Below are 19,465 nucleotides of genomic sequence, written 5' to 3' on the forward strand. Positions count from 1 at the left end.
CATCACTTATATGTCTGCAAGAACATATTGAAACTGGAAGGTAGGAATTACAGTGCAATTAAAGGCTGACCTTATGTACAAGTCAAATACAACTGCTCTGCTGCTTTTGGAGAGGCAGTAAGTTTGACAGAAGCTGTTCACGGAGTTCAGTGTACCTTGTAGCTTGCTAATAATATAAACCTTTGCATTTTTCATGAAACCCACCTCCCTACCTATCTGTCAGGTGCACAGAATATGTGAGTCATCTAGGCTTTACTGCCAAGAGGGACAGAAAGAGAAAGTCAACTCAAGACAACAACTTATTTCAAATATACCAGACCCCTTGTATTAGATGGGATGAGGCTTCACTGTATTTAGTACTAAAAAAAGGTCCTAATTACAAAGGTTACACTACACAGCTTAACTTTAGAACAAGGTAAGATGAAGTCCTTTCCTTTCATATTGGTACAGTGATCCCATTACATATAATTTGAGCACATAAAACTGGTTACAAAGGCAGTGACAGACAGTGAGATGAGTGAGATTTCCAAGTACTACAAACATGTGAACATGGTGCCTTCTTACTTACAAGATCTGACAGTGTAAAAGTTACTTTCAACACTGACTCCAGTGGGGTGAAGATTTCATGCTAGTCAGTATTCTGAGTTGTGTTTTAGATAAACTGTATTATCTGCCTTACTTTCCTCTCCCTTCCTTTGGGGAACATTAATTGACCTTTAAGAAACACATTAATCTTCTTGATACTATATGTTTTTTTCATTTATTTTCATTAGGTGACAAATTGAATCTAGCAATAGTACACTCTAATGAACATTTATGCATTCTGTGTAATTGGATTGCAAACTGTATTAAATTTAGAGCTATAGAAGGTGCATGCAGAACTTGGATTACATATAAAAATAAGTTAAAACCCAAATCAAAATAAACAATATAAAAGAGAAACTATGGCTTTGTTACAAAAAATGGCTGCATTTGCTAAAAGGGATGATATTTATTCAGAAAATCACTCAGCAGTATTTTCCCCAAGCACAAATAAAATCTTTTCAGTCCAGTATAGGTAAAATTCTGTTTAAATGTCTCCATTTTATGCCAGTTCATTACAGATCTCTGCAATAACATGAAAAATCTGTTGTTTCTCCACTGATTTTGTGCTCTATAGATTATAGCCATAGAATGTTGGTTTGCTGGAGTCTTTCAGAAGGAGCTTTACAAAGTGTTTTGAATGACTGTACAGTAAATGTAAGAAAGATAGGTGGGAGGGTGGACAAGAGCCAATGTGGTGAAGAGTGAATGATGTGTTGGCAAAAGGTAATGATAAAGACCAATGAATAATGCAGACTGAAATATATGCTAAGGAAGACTAGATAAACCACACATTTCTGCTCACTATCCTGGAATGTGTCAAATAAAACTTCTGTTTTCAGTAATCTGTTTTGTTGGCTGACAAGGAACACATTTAACCTGTCATCATTAATACCTAAAGGCCTGGAAATCTGCCTAACATCACAATGTAACCATGTGAAAAAGACTTTTTGACCTTGGTTGATTTGAAAATGTGTTATCTAGCTTGCCCAGAAGCTTAATTGGTGGAATATGGTGCGTAACTCCCTTACACACTGACATCAAAGGTAAAGTGTTTTCCAACCTCACTGTCATTTGACACTTAAGGGATTTGGATTGCACAGTACAACCCAAATCTTTCAGTGTAGCAGGTGTTTCTGCTTGTAAAATGTATGTATCATATATTTCAGGAAATAAAAACCACATCCTGACATTTTCTGTCATAAAAGCTAGCACTTTTTTTAAAAAAAACCAAAACACACTACCCCCGACCCACAAAACTAATTAAAACCGTTAAAAAGAAAAGACATTATTTTATTATCCACATCTGGCTATATTTTAATTATACTTTCAGTCCTATGAGTTAGTGATGATGTCACCCATTTAGCCCAACATGTTCATAATTTACACTTAAAATTCCTAGAAATAAATCATCAGATGTAAGTGGACTCTGCCCTAATAAACATAGACCAACTATTAACTAAGTTGTTTACTGCTTTAACTGAGAGCTCCTAGCTAAGGTTTCCTGTGCGCTTTTGACACGAAAGTGCAATAACATACTCCTGATACTTGAAGGTTAGGAATGTTATGCCACATAGAATAACAGTATTTTACATATTTGGACAGCAAAATCAAAGCTATAACCATCTAAAAGACTTCAAATGATGCCAGGTGAAGGCAAAATAGAATTTGTCATCCTGAAAGCTTTCTTGAGCAGGTTTGTAGAACCATTTAGCAAAAATACAGGACGCCATTTGCAGAAGTCTGAAAAGGCCATCATATTTCAACCCATACCTGGGGAGACTGCTCCCCCCATATTGTACTCACTTAGTTACAGTATGTGTCACTGTAGCTAATCACATTTATTGACAGGACTCTGATGATTTATTATTTGCCTTTACTGATTATACATCATGCCAATCCATGACTGAATAATGGACAGACATGAATCCTTTAATGCATTTTTTTAAAAAATCCCTTTCTTTAGCACTGTAGAACATAACACATTATAACAAATCCCAGCGCTTTCTCCCACAACTGGAGCAACCCTAAGCACTTTGAGGAGGAGGAATGGGGAATTGGTTTGGCTGGCTGACAGAGGAAGAATCAGAAGTCTGAATTAATCAGTCTTTGTCTCCTTCCTGCTCTTCCCCAAAGTGAAAATGTAGGAAGAGCCTTCATAAACACACTTTCCCTCTAGATAAAGAATGGTTAGAGATCTATAAAAAACAGATCTATAAAAAATCTATAAATCTAAGATGATTCTGAAGAAATTACCTCAAAAGACCCACAGTAACTGGAGCAGAGACTTAGGCATGAGACTGCCACAGAGATGAAGATTTGGAAAAGCAAAAGCAAGTGTAGTAAAGCCTCAGGGACAGTGGTGGACACTACTGGAAGGTGATGCCCTAAAGAGCTGTATGCAAGGTCACGGCTCAATGAAGGACAGTGAAAAAACTAATGCAGAACCTACTGAACAGCGTAGCTCAGATAAGAAACGTGAGTTAATGAAAACAGAAGGGAATCCCAGCAAAGTTAGAAAGAATCCTATTTCTGTAAATCCACCCAACAAACGTAGTTAAGAACAGACATATTTGTTATTTTAAATATATTTTCAAAGTGAGACAATATTGTGACAACATCAGTAGCCTGAGAACAGAAGTAATAAGAGCAAAATAGGTAATGTTTTTAATTGGTATATAGGGTGAAATGTAAAAATAGTTGATCATACCTGAAAATATGTAAACTGAGAGTGATAGAGGTCAGGATAAATATGTAGAGTGGTTCCGATTACAAGCAGCAACTCAAACTTGTGAAGAGATGAGCTGATGTATCCTGTGAAACCCAAACACCAGATCTTCAGGAGAGCTTCTAAATCAAACAGAACTGTAAAAGCAACCTAGACAAATATATAAAACAAGAAAGATGCATTCAAAACACTGAGTTAAATTACAGGTTTCTATGTCATGATGTCTATAAAGGCTTTATATGGCAAAAATAAAGAGGTCCATAACACTTAACGAAAACACTCATACTATAAACAGAATGAACAATCAACAATAGATTTCCTCATATTGGCTAATATTCTTCCTTAAAAGGTACACTTTATGAAATTTTTTGAAGTCTCAACACAGACATGTAGATGCCACAATTTAGAAAGCATGAAATAATAAATCCATCCAGCTGAAATTTCACTTTTTGTACACAGATAAAAAGCAAAAAAATGATGAGTTTTTTTTTTTTCAAAATGTGAAGCAACACATATGAGCTGTCTGAAAAATTTTAAGAGATCTATGGAACAAACCAAAGTTTAAAGGTCTCTCTGAAAATTGCTGCTTCAATTTTCTAAAACATCTATAATAATGTGAAAACCAAGACAGGCAGAAAATGGGTGATGGGACTCAAGCATTAGAACAAATTAAAAAAAAGAAGAAATTCAAACACAGTCCAAAATTGGTAAGTTTTCAAAAATTTTAAAGAGATGGTGTTAAAGAAGTTGAGCAAAGAGAGTAAGGTGGGAAGTTACAGTGGAAGAAATCTGCTTGTAGGCATTGGATGACTGTGAGGCCTTTCTCGAAATATTTACGCACTAAAACACATGATGTTCAGCTTGAACAAAGGGAACGAATTTTGCATAGGTTTGCATCTTCAAGATTTATTTTCTCTTACTTCTCTCACTACTGAAAGTCCTTCTGGCTGGACACACTTCTTCCTCACCTGTCTTCTTATAATTTACTACTGTATAAATCATGAAAGACTCACTCCCTCACTTCCCAACAGCCAGGAAAACCAATGGAAAGAATGTTTTTCCTTGATTCAGCAATTTTCCTCTTTGACTCTTTACACACTTTGGGGCTTAAAAGAGACACTGAGATAACATTACGTGGCATCTATATACAATTAATACTTTCAAAGTGCTGTGCAAACATTACCAAAATACAGTTGAAACCTTCTTTGAGCAAAAGTATTAATCCTTTTAAGATGGAGAGATTAACCAACTGTCGACTGTAGATTTACTGGATTTGGCAGGGCATAACAAAGTTAGAGGCTAAGATTTTAATTCTGAATCTGACAGTCACAGTCTCTGGTATGCTGCCTTAAGTACCTACATTATTTAAAATTTAAACTCTCCAGTCCATCAAAAATATATTCATCAACATGAAAGTAGGATTTTGTGACACAGCTAAATAAAATTTTACATATTTTATGTGTACAGGACTGTCACAAGCAGGAGTGGAAATGGAAGTTAAACACTGAAGTTTGTGTCCTGTATTTCCTAGGACGTAATCCCCTAGTCCACACAGCTATTCATGAACAGTGCCACCAGCTGTATTATGTGGCCTTGTCAAGGCATGCAAAATAGTTATCAGGCTTCAAACGTCCTCTGAATGATTAAATTAAGGCAAAATGCTTCATAGTGATCCAAAAAATTCTTCACATTAGGAAAGATATACTACTAAGAAATATTTGTGTGATTTCAGTCATAAACAGTGTAGAAATACTTTCATGCTCATATTCTGAAATGTGTCTGTCCAGTTTTTCAGCCTTTGTTCTGGGAGCTCAAAGAGCTCAAGAAGAACAATGAGCGAAGTCTGAAGAGGCTACCTCTTCACGTGAAAATCTCTATCTTAATCACAAGGAAAATGTTTTATCAAAAAAATCTTGAAATGAAATCTCACTTTTAATGAAAACACATCTGAGCCCTGAAAGAACAAGGGGATCAAATGAGGAAAAATGGAACAGTGGGTAGAAAGCAGCTGGAATTCAGCTTCAAAGCAGGTGGAATAACAATGCCATTTAAATACACACATACATACTTCAGAGCACATAGGCTTCCTATTAGGACAAGACTAACAAATACGATGTTAAGAGTATTTTAATTTATTCTAAAAATGTGTGGGTGGGATCATTTGCATTTTACATGCTTGTCAAATGAATTCAAACCACTAGCACTTAAAATGTATCAAATGGCTTGCATAACATCTGATTACATTTATACACCTGTCTTCCTGCTGACAGAGCTGGTATTTTTTTCCTTCCTTGTAATTAATTACAGAAGATTCAGAATATCTGACTAAAACTTTTTGTTAGGTATGAAATGTAATACAATTTTATAGCTTATTTTTTTAAGCTGAAATCACTCCTTTCATTGCTGTAGAGACAAGAGAAAGGCAAATTCACATAAGAAGCCAAATCAGATGTACACACAAAAAGCAGGTGTAACACATGAGCAGCCACCCTCCACCAGGTTGCCAGTTTTGCTTTGGGGAGGCCAGAGAGGAGCTACCAGGAATGGGCTGCTTCTGTGACAGCTGCCTCCCACTGAGTCACCTGGAAGCTTTATGGTATTAATGCTGCCTTCAGCAACAGTACGTTTTGCCAGTAGCCCCTTTATGTTTTTTTTGCAGAGGCAGAGCTCAGGATCAGCCAACATCCAACAGTGACAGGCTCAGTTTTCTTTGTAAGTGTGGCTTTGGGAAAGACAAGAATTCTTTTGAGCAGGATCAGTGGGATTAAGGGCACAGACCTCCAGCATTTCCCTTGCTACCAGATCTGACCCAGCACTCAATCCTACCTTCAGCCAGGGCAGGGCAAAGGCTACATGAAGGCAGAAGTGCAAGGAGACAGACTGCCAAAGGAGCCTAAGAGGAAGCTTATAAAAGCACCTAGTTTTGAACTCTTGTTTTTCAGACCCTTTAAAGCAGTACTTGAAGGAATTTCACACATCTCCAATAAGACTTCTAGTCTGTATCATCTTTTAATGGAAGACAAAATGTGGCAGTTGCACATAAAAACAAACATCCATCACTATTCTGTCCAGGTATTGAGTAGGTAAAGTCAACATCCTCAATAACAATTACCAAAAATGAGTTTGAAGCTCTGCTCTTTCCAGGTTCTCAGATAGTGCATTGGGGTTCTGAGCTATCCTCTTAAAATTCTGGTTTTGCTTAATCTGCAGGGCTGATGTATACAAATTGAAATGCTTGTCAGAACCTCTCATTTACTACTGGGTATACAAAATTATGCAACCAGTGGGACCCGAGTTTAGAATTAATTTCTATCTGTTATCTTCTTGTCTAACCTTTGTCTCCTTTTCTCTTGAGTCTGTCTTCTCTTTCCAACAACGAATACACTTCTTTTTCTTGACACCGGGTATCTCAATAACTTCACTTAGATTTGTTTACTGAATTTAAGTGGATGTATTTCTACAGTTCTAGGCCACTACAATGTGTGGTCCATAAAATGGACTGTGAGCTATTTTATTGGACATGTCTGCTCCTAAAGCCAGCAGCTTCCAAGATGACTTCTAGAAAATGTATCAGAAAGCGAGATATGTTTGCTGTGATGTACCTAGGCATTTCCTTTAGCAAAGGGAATCCCGATTGCTGTTGGCCACTCAAGTCAGCTCCCTCTGAAGGGAAAGCTTTTTGCATCTAGTGTAATGGAAAATACAGAGCAACAGCAGTGCGTCCTGCTCCAACTAGTCTTCCTCACCAAGAAAACCAAACCAGCCACTGAGGAATAATAGGCGTTGTTTGAGTGTTCAGCCTCTTCAAGGCTCTTAAAAACAATTTCTTTGTACGCCCTGTGCTGTAAAGCACAAGTTTCACAATTAACTGGGTAGGAAATGACACCAGCTTATCAATTTCTCCTCTCTCCCAGGATGTTTTCTACTCTTCTGCTCTTCTGATACTGTATTTTATACCTCCTTCTGTAAGATACTAGGGGGTTATTCTTGCTTTTTTTATAGTGTCTCTAGTAAAAGTATCACAAATAAAAAAACCCAGACAAACAGACATCAAAAGTATGCCTTACAAATAAACAAAATACCTTTCTGTATTCCAGATTAATTTACCTTATATACTTAGAAATGTAAACATGTAGAATGTAAAAAAATGTCTGACAACATTCCCACCAATAAACCAATAATCTAAGATACGCAGAAGCAGAAAAATACATCTTTAAAGAAAACCAGACATTGCTTAAGAGGGCTTATAATACACTAGTTTACATGCCATACTCATCTTGAATTATTAAACTCTGGCAAGTATTTCTCTGGAACCTCCCCCTCCCCAAACCCTACACTTGAAATAGATGGTGAAGAGAGTGTTTCTAGCACTGATTAATAAAAGCATAATTATACTATATATTCAGTGTGAAAATAGAAATAGCACATGCAGCGTTTCCTATTTGAATATAAATAGAATTAATGTTATTTTGATAAGAATCCAGGCTCCACTTCCTGTATCCTGGGCATAAAGCAAAAATGCCTATTGCAAAAAGTTCATGGTCCCAGGCTTTAATGCTGACTTAATTATTTGTCTCTGGCCTATGATATTGTACTGGTTTTGGCAGGGACAGTGTTAATTTTCTTCATTATAGTTTGTATGGTGCTGTTGTGGGTCTGTGACTAAAACAGTGGTGTTGATAACACAGGGATGTTTTAGCTACTGCTGAGCAGGCTTGCACAGGGTCAAGGACTTTTCTGCCTCTCACCACACCCCACCAGTGAGCAGGCTGGGGGGGGCACAAGAAGCTGGGAGGGGGCACAGCCGGGACAGCTGGCCCCAACTGACCAAAGGGACATCCCATACCATGTAATGTCGTGCTCAGCATATAAATCTGGGGGAAGAAGAAGGGGGGATGTTCGGGTGATGGCATTTTGTCTTCCCGAGTAACTGTTATGCGTGACGGAGCCCGGCTTTCCTGGGGATGGCTGAACACCTGCCTGCCCGTGGGCAGTGGTGAATGAATTCCTTGCTTTGCTTTGCTTGTGTGTGTGGCTTTTGCTTTCATATTAAACTGTCTTTATCTCAACCCACAAGTTTTCTCACTTTTACTCTTCTGATTCTCTCCCCACACTACTGGGGGAGAGTGAACGAGCAGCTGCGTGGGGCTGAGCTGCCTGCCAGGTTAAAACCACGACAGAGGCTAAAATGAGTTTCCCTGTCCTCACTTACATCCTCAGATCTGTGGGGGATGTCATAAGAAAACCCAGTATTTGTGCATTTTATTCCAATGACTTATTCCCAAGATCATCTTCTTGCATGTTCATGTTGTTTTCTGGATACGCTTAGAACTTGAGATAAAATAAAGATAACACATTTCACAATTACTCTTGTAATTGTTGGCTGGGCCAGCTTTACTCAGTGTTCATACAAACGGCAGCTATCTCCAGGAGCATGAGACACAATAAAGCATGACACAGCACTGATGTCTCTCCAGTCTGCACTTTTTTGAGGTTTTAGGACTCTGGTGCTACCTTTAACTTTGTTTTCAGTTTTGTCCCAGAACTGGTGAAGTCTCAGCTTCATAAGATTTTAAGACATCAGATACATATTCTAAAACTAAGATAAATTAAAAAAAATAGTATCAGCTCAACCTCCCTTAAAAAGGGAGATTCATAAAGCATCATAATGTTACGGAATAAAGGGTTTAAAGTTGGGCACTTTAGAGTCTGACTCTCAAATGTATCTAGACATTTTAAACAAAAAGAGTACAAATCACCAAATTTTTTGACTCGTGAATCCTCTGCCATTGGTATATTGGTTGCCAACCAGGCAATAAAAATGGCAGAGGAATCACAAGGAATATACTGCTATCATGCGCCCTAGCCCAAGGATGTCCCCTCTGCCTCCAAAGAAGGACTGCATAATTATCAAAGCCAGGGAAACCGCAGTAACCATTAAACTAGACGTGTCAAATCCAGGCAACCGTGATCAACACTGTCAGAGAACTGATCTTGGTGAATTTCAGCACTGGTGGCTTTATACTCAGACAAAGTGACAACTAACAGTGCTCACGGAACTATTTTTAATAAAGAATGTTACAATACTGATTTCACTCTTGAGTCAGGAAAAACAAGTTATCTATTTAAATCTATGCCTGTACGTTAGTATCAAAGTGTTACATTCTTTTTTAATTTTTTTAATACTGAATTAAGCGGTACTAAAAACCACTAAAAAGACATGTAGCCAAGGTTCTGGCATCTCTAGTGCACGCCCTACAGTAAAATCCTTGACCAGCTAATAAGTCAGTCAGGGTCCCTGCCAGAATGCCACTTGCAAAGAAACTTTTTACCTCCATTTCACTGGTTCAGGAGCGCAACCTCCTCCTTCACCAAATTAATGACTGGATAAATGTTTTTTTTTTTTTTACAGTATGCTCTTGAAGTTGCCAAAGTCAGGCTATTTGCGACACTATTTTGGTTATGCTTAAGGACCTTCTTGCAGCTAAGTGTATGTTGAATAAAGATGATTTAGGAAGAAGTACTCTACTCTGTAAAGACAGTGTTTTGTCATTTTTTTAAAGTTAAATTCTTCTGGATGTTACATTCCTTCTAGAGAAAGATAGCAACTCAGCAGCCACGCATTGCTTGCAGATGCTATACTTAAGCCTGAGCTCATTACCACTGACATTTTGTTTGAGGAAATTACCTTTCAAAAGGTTGTAAGATAGGGCTGTCAGCCACTGTCAGACTGAGGAACAAGTTAGCACAGAATTCTCAGAATGCTTAAGGGAATAAAAAAATTACATACTAAAATACGCTTGACATTCACATTTTCTACTTTAGCTTATCTTGAAAAATATCCAGATAGCCATTTCATTACACTCACCTCAGCTAGGTAAAATTCATCGTATTGTCTCTTGAAGTTTTCTCCTTTGTAGTAGTTACTAGCAGCGACAATCACATCTACAGCCACCATGCTTAGTATGAACATATGGAACACAGATGACCTCATCATTTTCTGCAAAAGAAAAAGAAAATTTTATCAACAAAATGAGCTAAACCACACACATTATTAAGTTTTATTACACTGTTAAAACATAATCAGCTTCTTTACATGATTCTAACTTACTACGCTTTAAAATAAGAAAACTTATACTTCTGATATATTGCTTCACCTGGTTTGTATGTGTAAGTTGGTGGATTTTTTTACTTTTCAGGGTTTTATTTGCCAATTGACTTCTAAGTGAAGGTTTATCATTTCATATGATATCCATTGCTTTAGTATGTTTTTAAAGCATAAACCGTACTTCTATCTATTCAGTTGCCCTTGGTTAATATTCCCTCATTATGATTTGTTCATGCAGATCTTAATGTTCAGGGACAAGTAACATCAATTCTATCTTGTGCATTGCTTTTACTCAAGAATGACAAGTGATAAGAGATTCATCTGATGTCAAACTGTTGCCTAAAAGTATACAACATATCTACATATAGCAGTTATGCACATCTGGTCCAACGAACCGTGAAGTAATTCACAGGTAATTCATGTATCTGTGCACTTAATGCTTTGTGTCACTGCTGCTGCAATCCCACAGAAGAAAAGAGAAATGGAGGCACGCAGCACTGGCCAGGACTTTACATCTGTGAGTTGCCAAAACAGTAGTGGTAAAAGGTATGCCAGAAGTTCAAAGAACTAACTTCTAGGCCTCCACCACAAAGAGCATGGACTTACAATTTAAGGTAACCACTACCCTCACTGGGTAAGCCACAATTGTTCCAGTAGAACCTAGCTTCAAACACAGAGAATGGAGCATTGTTCTACACTAAAGCATCATTGAATGAGTGGTCACTAATATCGATACTTTTTACAATCTTTCACAAGTAAGTATCTTTCACAAGTAATCTTTCACAGTTTATGTCTTTAATGCTTATTTGCAAATGCAAGTTGTGCAACATTATGGTTCTTTGTGTTTGTCTGTAGATTTAAATTGTGTTCACATTGGGTAAAGGCCATTTTCATCTGCTCCTGATTTTATCTATAAAAGTGCCAGGAAAAATATAACTCAAAATATAGAAGAACTCTGCCTCTTCTAAATTTCTTCCTAAAGACTTAGTGTGTCTGTACTGGTTTATATTCACAGAATCACATAAGTATTTAGTTTGGAAGGCACCTCTTGAGATTATCTGGTCTTCCCCTGCCTGCTCCAGCAAAGTCAGCTAGAGCAGGTATTCCAGGACTGTGTCCCATAAGAGTTTAAATATCTCAACAGATGCAGACTCCACAACCTGCTTGTGCAACCTGTCCCACTGCTGTTTGACCACCTTCACAGTGAAAGTGTTTTCTTGTGTACAGATGTTAAAACTAAGACATTGTCCCAGTGTGAGACATAAGAAAAATAAGATGATGAAATCCCTGAGATCAGAAGGGCCTCTTGAGGTCACCTAGCCCAACCCCTGTGCTCAAGGCAGCGTCGCTTACAGAAGGTTGCTCAGAACCACATCCAGTCAAGTTTTGAGTATCTCCAAGTCTGGAAACTCCACAACCTGCCTGGGCAACCTCGTCCTGTATTTTTACAGTGAAAAAGTTTTCTCTCATGTTTCAATGGAATTCCTCGGTGTCTCAGCTTGTGCCTGTTGCCTTTTATGCTATTATGAGACACTACTGATTAAGACCCTGGCTCCATGTTCTTTACTTCCTCACATGAGGTACTTTTCCATACTGATAAGGTCTCCTCCTGAGTTTTATTTTCTCCAGGCTAAACAGCTGCAGCTTTCTTAGTCTCTCCTCATATAAAAGATGCCCCAGCCTCTTCATCATCTTTGCAGCCCTCTGCTAGACTCAGTCCAGTATGTCCACATCATTCTCATACTGAGGAGCCCCAAATTGGACACAACACCCCTGATGGCCCCACCAGACTTGAGTAGAGGAGGATCACCTCCCCCAGTATGCTGGGAATGCTCTTCCTAGTTCTGCCCTGAGAGTTGTTGGCCTTGTCTCAAGAGTACATGGCTGGCTCATATTCAACTTGTTGTCCACCAGGGTCCCCAAGGCCTTTTCTGCTACACTGCAGGGGGTTGGTACCAAGCCTGTACTGGTGCATGCAGTTATTCCTTCTTTGGTGTAGGACTTTGGTTTTCCCTCTGTTGAACATAAGGGTTCCTGTGTGATCAGTTCCCTAGCCTATCAAGGTCCCTCTGAGAGGCAGCCAACCCTCTGGTGTATCAGCCATTCCTCCCAGTTTTCTATCATTTGCAAACTTGTCGAAGGTGCACTCTGCGCCATCATCCGGATCATTGAAGGGGGTGTTGTTGAATCAAGACTGGCCTTGCAGTAACATTGGCCAGCTCCCTTAGCAATCATGGGTTCATCCCATCAGATCCCATAGACATCATTACGTCCAGTTTGTTTAAATGTTTCTTAATGCGATCCTCTTCCACCAAGAATAAGTCATCATGGCTCCAGACTTTCTCACAAATCTCAGGGGCTTGGAATTCTTGAAGGTCAGTCTTACTCATCAAGATGGGTGTGAAAAAGGCATTGAGTACCTCAACCACTTCCATGTCATCACGTCCCCTAACCCATTCAACAGCACGCCTACATTTTTACTAGTCTTCCTTTTACAGCTCTTACATCTGTAGAAGCCCTTCCTGTTGCCATCCATGCCCCTTGGCAGATTCAACTCTATGAGGAGTCTGGCTTTCCTAACCTTATCTCTCTACTCTCAGACAGACAGAATCATTGTATTCCTTCTGGGCCATCTGCCCCTGATTCAATCCCTTGTATGCTTCCTTTTTATTTTTGAGTTTATTCCAGAGTTACTTGTTCATCCATATGGACCTCCTGCCACATTTGCTTCATTTCCTGAACTTGGAAGGGGACCATTTTTGAGCTTGGAGGAGGAGATCCTTGAAAATCAACCAATTCTTTGGAACCCTTTTACCTCTAGGGCTGTATCTCAAGGGATACTTCCAAGCAAACAGCTGAACATGAAGAAGTCTGCTTTCCTGAACACCAGGGTTGTGTTCCTGTCTTCTGGCTTTGTTCCATCCACAACCTCATGGTCATTGAAACCAAGGCTGCTCCTGAACCTCACAACCTGACCAGTTCTTCCTTGCTTGTGAGTATGAGGTCCAGCCATAACACTGCCCTCATCAGCTCACATGTGTTAGGAAGTTACCATCACGGCAATCCAGAAATCTGGATTGTCTCCTGCTGTGTTGCCCTTCTAGCAGATATCAGAGTGGTTAAATTGCGCCAGGAGAACTAGGGCCTGTGAACGTGAAGATGTTATAGGAGAATACAAAAATTAAGTAACACACATTTTTACATTTGTAAAGGTACATTAATGTGTTAGAAAATTCATATATACAGTTGTAAAATATTATCTGAGTCTTTAGTGAGCTGTTGTTGTTAACACTGATAAAGAATTGTCCACATTTACACTTTTTGTTTTACCCTGCTTGGAGCTCAGGATCTTGACCAAGCTACTCTTCATAATACTGTGATCAAATTATTAGATAATAAGGCATAAGCCCTTGTCCAGGCCCTTAGCAAAGTCTTGCACCTGTATACAGAACTCATCCCCTGTTGAATTCCACTGGTGTTTTAAGGCAGTTTGCTTAAATTGAAGCTGAGTGGAGACTAAGCACATATTTACAAGCATTCAGCTGTTAGGACTGCCCCTTGCCTCAACATCTGGACTTCTTGGGTGGATCAGTGATAGCACTGCAGACAGAAGACAGCTCAACCCTTATGTGAGCTGGCTTCCTTTTGACCGTAGTGGCATAAAATGGTTGTATATTCCAACCTGGAAAGGGGGGCTTAGGACATGAATTTCTGAGAGTCAGAAATTTACAGAACACACCTGGGTTGAAAACAATGCCTAAAGCACAGTGAAGTCACCAAAACAGAATGGCTAAATGAAATCTTGCTGTCATCTTTAATCCACAAGGCAAGCTATAAGAATACAATAATTAAAGACAGGGCTACTGGCGTCCGTCATGCATTGTTGTCAGTGGTGTGATTCACAACAGGTAGCATGGTATCCGTTACATTTCTGTTTCACACAAGATCTAAACAGACAGTTACATCTCTCTGCATATTTTACGCTGTATTTTTACCAGTGTCAAAACTTCCTTCATAGTAACAAAGTATTCTGCCTCAATTGCAAAAGAACTTGCTAAAAGAAACTAGTAAGTGAGGCTGTAAAATGCACTTTTCTCTCTCTTCACAGAAAACAACAGGGAAGCAAAATGATAATACAGGAAGAACAAAAATGCATAAACCACCCCGGTATACATCTACATACATGCATACTTTCTCATACAGTCCATACCTTTGGACACCCATAAAAAGATTTTCCAGTGGTATATTTAATGCTGGAAAATAAATGACAATAACATAAATAATATCCTAATTGTTGTATGATTCAGTAAAATTCAATAAAGCTTCTTGCCAATTACTAAAAGTTGCCTTCCCAACTGAACGGAGACTCTTTAGCTAACAAGGAGTATTATGTTGGCATACCACAATTCAACACCCAGACAGTAAGGAGGGAGGTTCAGACAGGACACAAGCTAGGCACAGGGTACATAAAGGCAGGAACAGCTGGTTGAGGCAGCAAATTAGGAGATGGCTGTGGCAGGCAATGTGAAACACACCTAGTTGCTGGCAGAGAGAAAGCCCACAGGACCAGCAGCGTGGAGGTATAGAAGTAAATGCACCTGCACAGCAAAACCACTGTGCTGAGGACACCCAAAAAAGAAATTCATTGCTTTAAAATCCTAGGACTGGCCTTCTTATGAGGGCCAGATTGGCATCTGTGTTTCTTAATTTTTTCTACAGCATGTCAGAATCTAGCTGCTCACTTGTCATGAATGCTAGGTCTGATAAGCAGCTTTCCTGTTGGCTTCTCAGACAAGCTGCAATATCCTTAGGAGATCAACCACAGTGCTCTAGCCCACACACCTACTGTGCCCAACTTTCCCCTACTTTAATCTGTCTTGGTTTGTTCTTTCTGCTTCACAGAATTTTAATTTGGATTTGTACCCTTGAAAGAGTTCAGCTGCACCTCTGCTGTAATGTCTGACCATGAGAGCTCACCGTCTCTTTACATGTTTCTGTATTTGGAACGAAGTCTAAACGAAAGCTGAATTTAGCCCACAGCACTTGCCCAAACCTTAAAAATCATTTTGGATCACTGGATCAGCAGTGTTTCATTTGGATTACAGCCCTTCTCAGAGCACACAGCCATGGAAAATTCTCTGTGCAAACTTGAAAGAAGAGATGTAATGCCAATTTTTGTTCTTGTTTAATTTATCGACCTTTTTCAGCCCTTGGATGTGTGTTTCTTAAACTGCGTAGGAATAAGATGAAAGAAATGTTCTGATGTTGCTGTCAGCCAGTTGCAGGATGGGAAAATTGTGTCTAATATTAAATTGGACTTAAGATTAGCCGTGTTGAAGTAGTCTCAAGTGAAATGCCCTGTTGCTGCCATCAATCAACTACAACACTGATGAATGTCTTACATTTACTATGATTCACTTCTAATGCTGGCATCTGGCTTCACGCAGGATGACAATTCTCAGTGTCCAGGACGCTGTGAAGAATGTGGATGGCACAATGCCTTAAAGATGCAATGGCCATAAACCCAATATATAACAAACTATTAATGATCCAAAATCTTTCAGTGTTTGGAAATGCACAAAGGACTTCAGGATTTATTTGCTTTGTGCCCAGAGGGAATTTCATGAAAACAGAAAAAACTTCTAAACCACTGCTCATTTATTTAACATTAGGGATGTGCTTGGTACAGCTGAGGAACTTGAAATGAAAAATTATACATAATAACCCGATTCACCCAAAAGCTTAAGTAAGCAATGATACTGCAATTGCTGACAGGTGGAGACTACCTGGGTCAACTACCCTTACGGAGCATTACCATGCACAGACTAAAGCAGTCTTTTGTCCCTCCAGGAGCATCAAAATGGGGTACATTGCTTTAATACTCCTTCCACCTTCCTGCACAGCAGAGGAAGAATGAGTGACATAAATTTGCCTTTTCTAGCTTGCTACCCTGGACAAAATCCACAGCAGCTGCCACCTTACACAGTCAGAGCCACACAGACCCTGGCTCAGGAAGGCAGTGGTCCATGCAAAATGCAGTCACTAAGCAAACTAGAATAAAGATGATTTTCCTAATGCTAAACCCCTTTTGGGGGTCTGATATGTACATCGGGTCACTCCTTGCACCACCATCCTTTATGTGGGATTTTTGTTTCAAGTCCATAATAGACTTTGCTTACTAAGCAAGATGGTAAGCGTTGCAAACTTGTAGGGTCTGACAGGCATAATAATAAAATAACACATGGGCCATGTCACCCTGATATTACTAGCTCAAAACTGACGAAGCTGGTAATGTTCAATATTACAATGCAAAACCTGGAAAAAGGAGCTCAGTGGTTTATTTCAGACCTATGGAAATTCAGACTGCATTTGACAGTACTTAACACTCTGGGTGATGGTCTAAATAACAGTAATAATCATTAAAAAAAAAAAAAAGAGGAAAAACTACCTTGAAGAATAAAAAATTACCAACAAAGCTCTCAAGCTTATTAGTACTGAGCAATACATGGTGAGGATCTGATATGCAGAAAACCTCTTCTTATTTTGGCCATTTAGTGTGTAAAAAGCTTAGAGTGCATAATTGTCAAACTGGCAGGGTAGCTCTCAAAAGTATGAAACCAATTAATGAACAGTGTAAACATCATTTATCTAAAAGACTTTCATAATCACTATATGGGTAAGCAGCTTTTTTCCCAATTTTGATACTCTTGAATTGTGTATTCTTCAACAGGAAAAATAGTTGTATCTGTATCTCTTTATATTTTAGATACATTTTTAACACTTCATAAAACGTTAGCATCTCCTCCTCCATGTTTTAATAGCATGGCTCCAGCAAGCTGCTTACTCCCTTTTAATTTCATTAGCTTTTGCTATTGGCCTAAGGAAGCTAGGTCCTGCTAAAATATTCCAGCCAGGCTCCCAGTTACACTGTTTAAAGGCTTTATACTGGCTACATTATTATTGTGGTAAATGTTATACCCATTGCTAGAATGATGTTGTAGGATATTTCTGCTTATATCTACACATGCCTAGGGGAAGACCACCCTTTCTGGTAACTAGAGTACATATTGATTTGTTAAGGTTATTGTTTAGATGTGTACAAAAGAGTTGGATGATATTTTAAAGTAGTTATCACAACTGAAAAGGTTACATTTGTGCTACTCCAGTCTTTTTTTACTTCTGGGCTTGCTGCAGCCTAGATTCAACCACTGCAGCAGCATGAAGGTAAATATGACTCCCAGCTCATTTCTGTGCACATTGCCACCACAACGTGTAGTGCTGGTACGTTCTGTAACTGTACTCCAAATCTTACCGTACCTGACAATTTCTTAAAGCCCCATTAGCTGCAGTCATGTGAGTATCACAGAATACAGAACCCTCGTTCAGAAGAGCTAACAAAGCATGACTCAAGCTCATTACAGCAGCACAGAATACAGTAAGTCAAATAAAATATGAAAATTTATTATAAGTAAATTCTCACTCTTTTTGGCCATTTTTTCAGGGCTTGGCCCACAGCTTCTAAATACATATAAAGGGACCACGGGTATTACACAGCAGGGGCAGTTTAAGTTGTTTGAATAGGATTTACACCACTAAGGAAGTAACACAGCAGTCACTCTGGATTTGATGTTGAAACTGGAGACATCACATGCCTCCAAAATTATTATAAGGTACTGGTCCTGGAACAAGACTAGAAATAGCAAAAAATCCTTGACTTCTAAGATCCGACATGATTTTGTAGCTACATGTCTATTGTACAGCCTTAACTACAACAAAGCTTGAAAAGCTGAGGGTGATGTGTGTGACTGAACTAAAATAGCAAAAAAGGACTTGTTTAAAAAAATTTTACATGAACCAAAAAAGCGTAACTGCCTAATTCACCACAAAGAAAGAGAAAAGGGAGAAACTTGACTGGAAATCTGTAAATAGTCCACAGAGGATTAACATACTCCACAGGCAGTGTGAGGGTTTCCACTCATGCAGAACCTTGTGCTAGGAAAGAAGAGAGCAGACATTTGTATATTCACAGGGTACAAGAGGTATGATCTGTGAGTAAAATACCGAGATTCCGAGGCCCTGTTTGGGCCTGACTTACCAAGTCAATAGTGTAATGTCCTGCCTAAGAATTAGCAAAAACCTATTACCAATGCTCCTGTGGACAACTGAAGAAGTAAGGTTTGTAGCAAGAGACAACAGCAAGGTGGGTGCTGGGGTCTTCTCCCAAGTAACAAGCGATGGGATGAGAGGAAATGGCCTCAAGTTGTGCCAGGGGAGTTTTTCACTGGGTATCAGGAAAAATTTCTTCACCAGAAGGGTTGTCAAGCCCTGGAACAGGTTGCCCAGGGAAGTGGTGGAGTCCCCTGGAGGTGTGTAAGAGACATGTAGATGTGGCACTTAGGGACACAGTTCAGTGGTAGAGTTGGCAGTGCTGGGTTAACGGTTGGACTCGATGATCTAAAGGGTCTTTTCCAACCTAAAGTGATTCTATGATTTCTAAGAGTCACTGAGCAAATATTTGATCTTGGCCTTAAGAAAAGGGCAAGTTTTTTAATCCTACACACTTTTAGTATACTTGTGTTTATTTTGTCTTTTTTTTTTCTTTTTTTTTTAACAAAGTGCTTGAAGATACCTTGACTATGAAAAGAGCTTTAGAAAATCACATTCTATACACTGCTAATCATAGAGAATTCATAGCATGAATAGGATAAATTTGATTTTCATCTTGTTGGTTAATGGCCATCTGAACAAGTACAAAATTGTGAAATTGCAGGAAATTTTCCCTTTTGTTTGCAGAACATTGTAGAGCATTTTACAAGCTGTGTAACTAATTTTCTATAAACCATTTTCCTTTCAACTTACTTTATGACTGCCTGACAACGATATGCATGTATGGAGAATTTAGCAAATTATTCTCAAGCTCTGCAATCTGAACATTTCCTAAAATTATTAAGCATTAACCACAAATTTTAAGGGAACAAGCTTTTTAATATCCTAGATTGATGCAGTTACATATCAGTGTGGGACATTAAAAAAAATGTTGTAAATCT

At 38.8% G+C, this 19,465-nt stretch overlaps 1 protein-coding gene across 3 annotated transcripts in view; it reads right to left on the bottom strand.

The window, feature by feature from the left end:
• NALCN (sodium leak channel, non-selective) overlaps positions 1-19,465 on the bottom strand; it is a 249,642-nt gene that overhangs the window by 113,552 nt on the left and 116,625 nt on the right. For all 3 annotated transcript variants that reach the window (XM_056328711.1, XM_056328710.1, XM_056328712.1), the window contains exons 11-12: positions 10,179-10,310; positions 3,293-3,460 (exon numbers count right to left, since the gene is read on the bottom strand). In XM_056328711.1, coding sequence (XP_056184686.1) covers positions 3,293-3,460; positions 10,179-10,310 — 300 coding nt within the window. The remainder of the gene's footprint in view (positions 1-3,292; positions 3,461-10,178; positions 10,311-19,465) is intronic.

Source organism: Falco biarmicus, chromosome 2 (assembly GCF_023638135.1).
Source record: "Falco biarmicus isolate bFalBia1 chromosome 2, bFalBia1.pri, whole genome shotgun sequence".
Classification (NCBI taxonomy): Eukaryota; Metazoa; Chordata; class Aves; order Falconiformes; family Falconidae; genus Falco; species Falco biarmicus.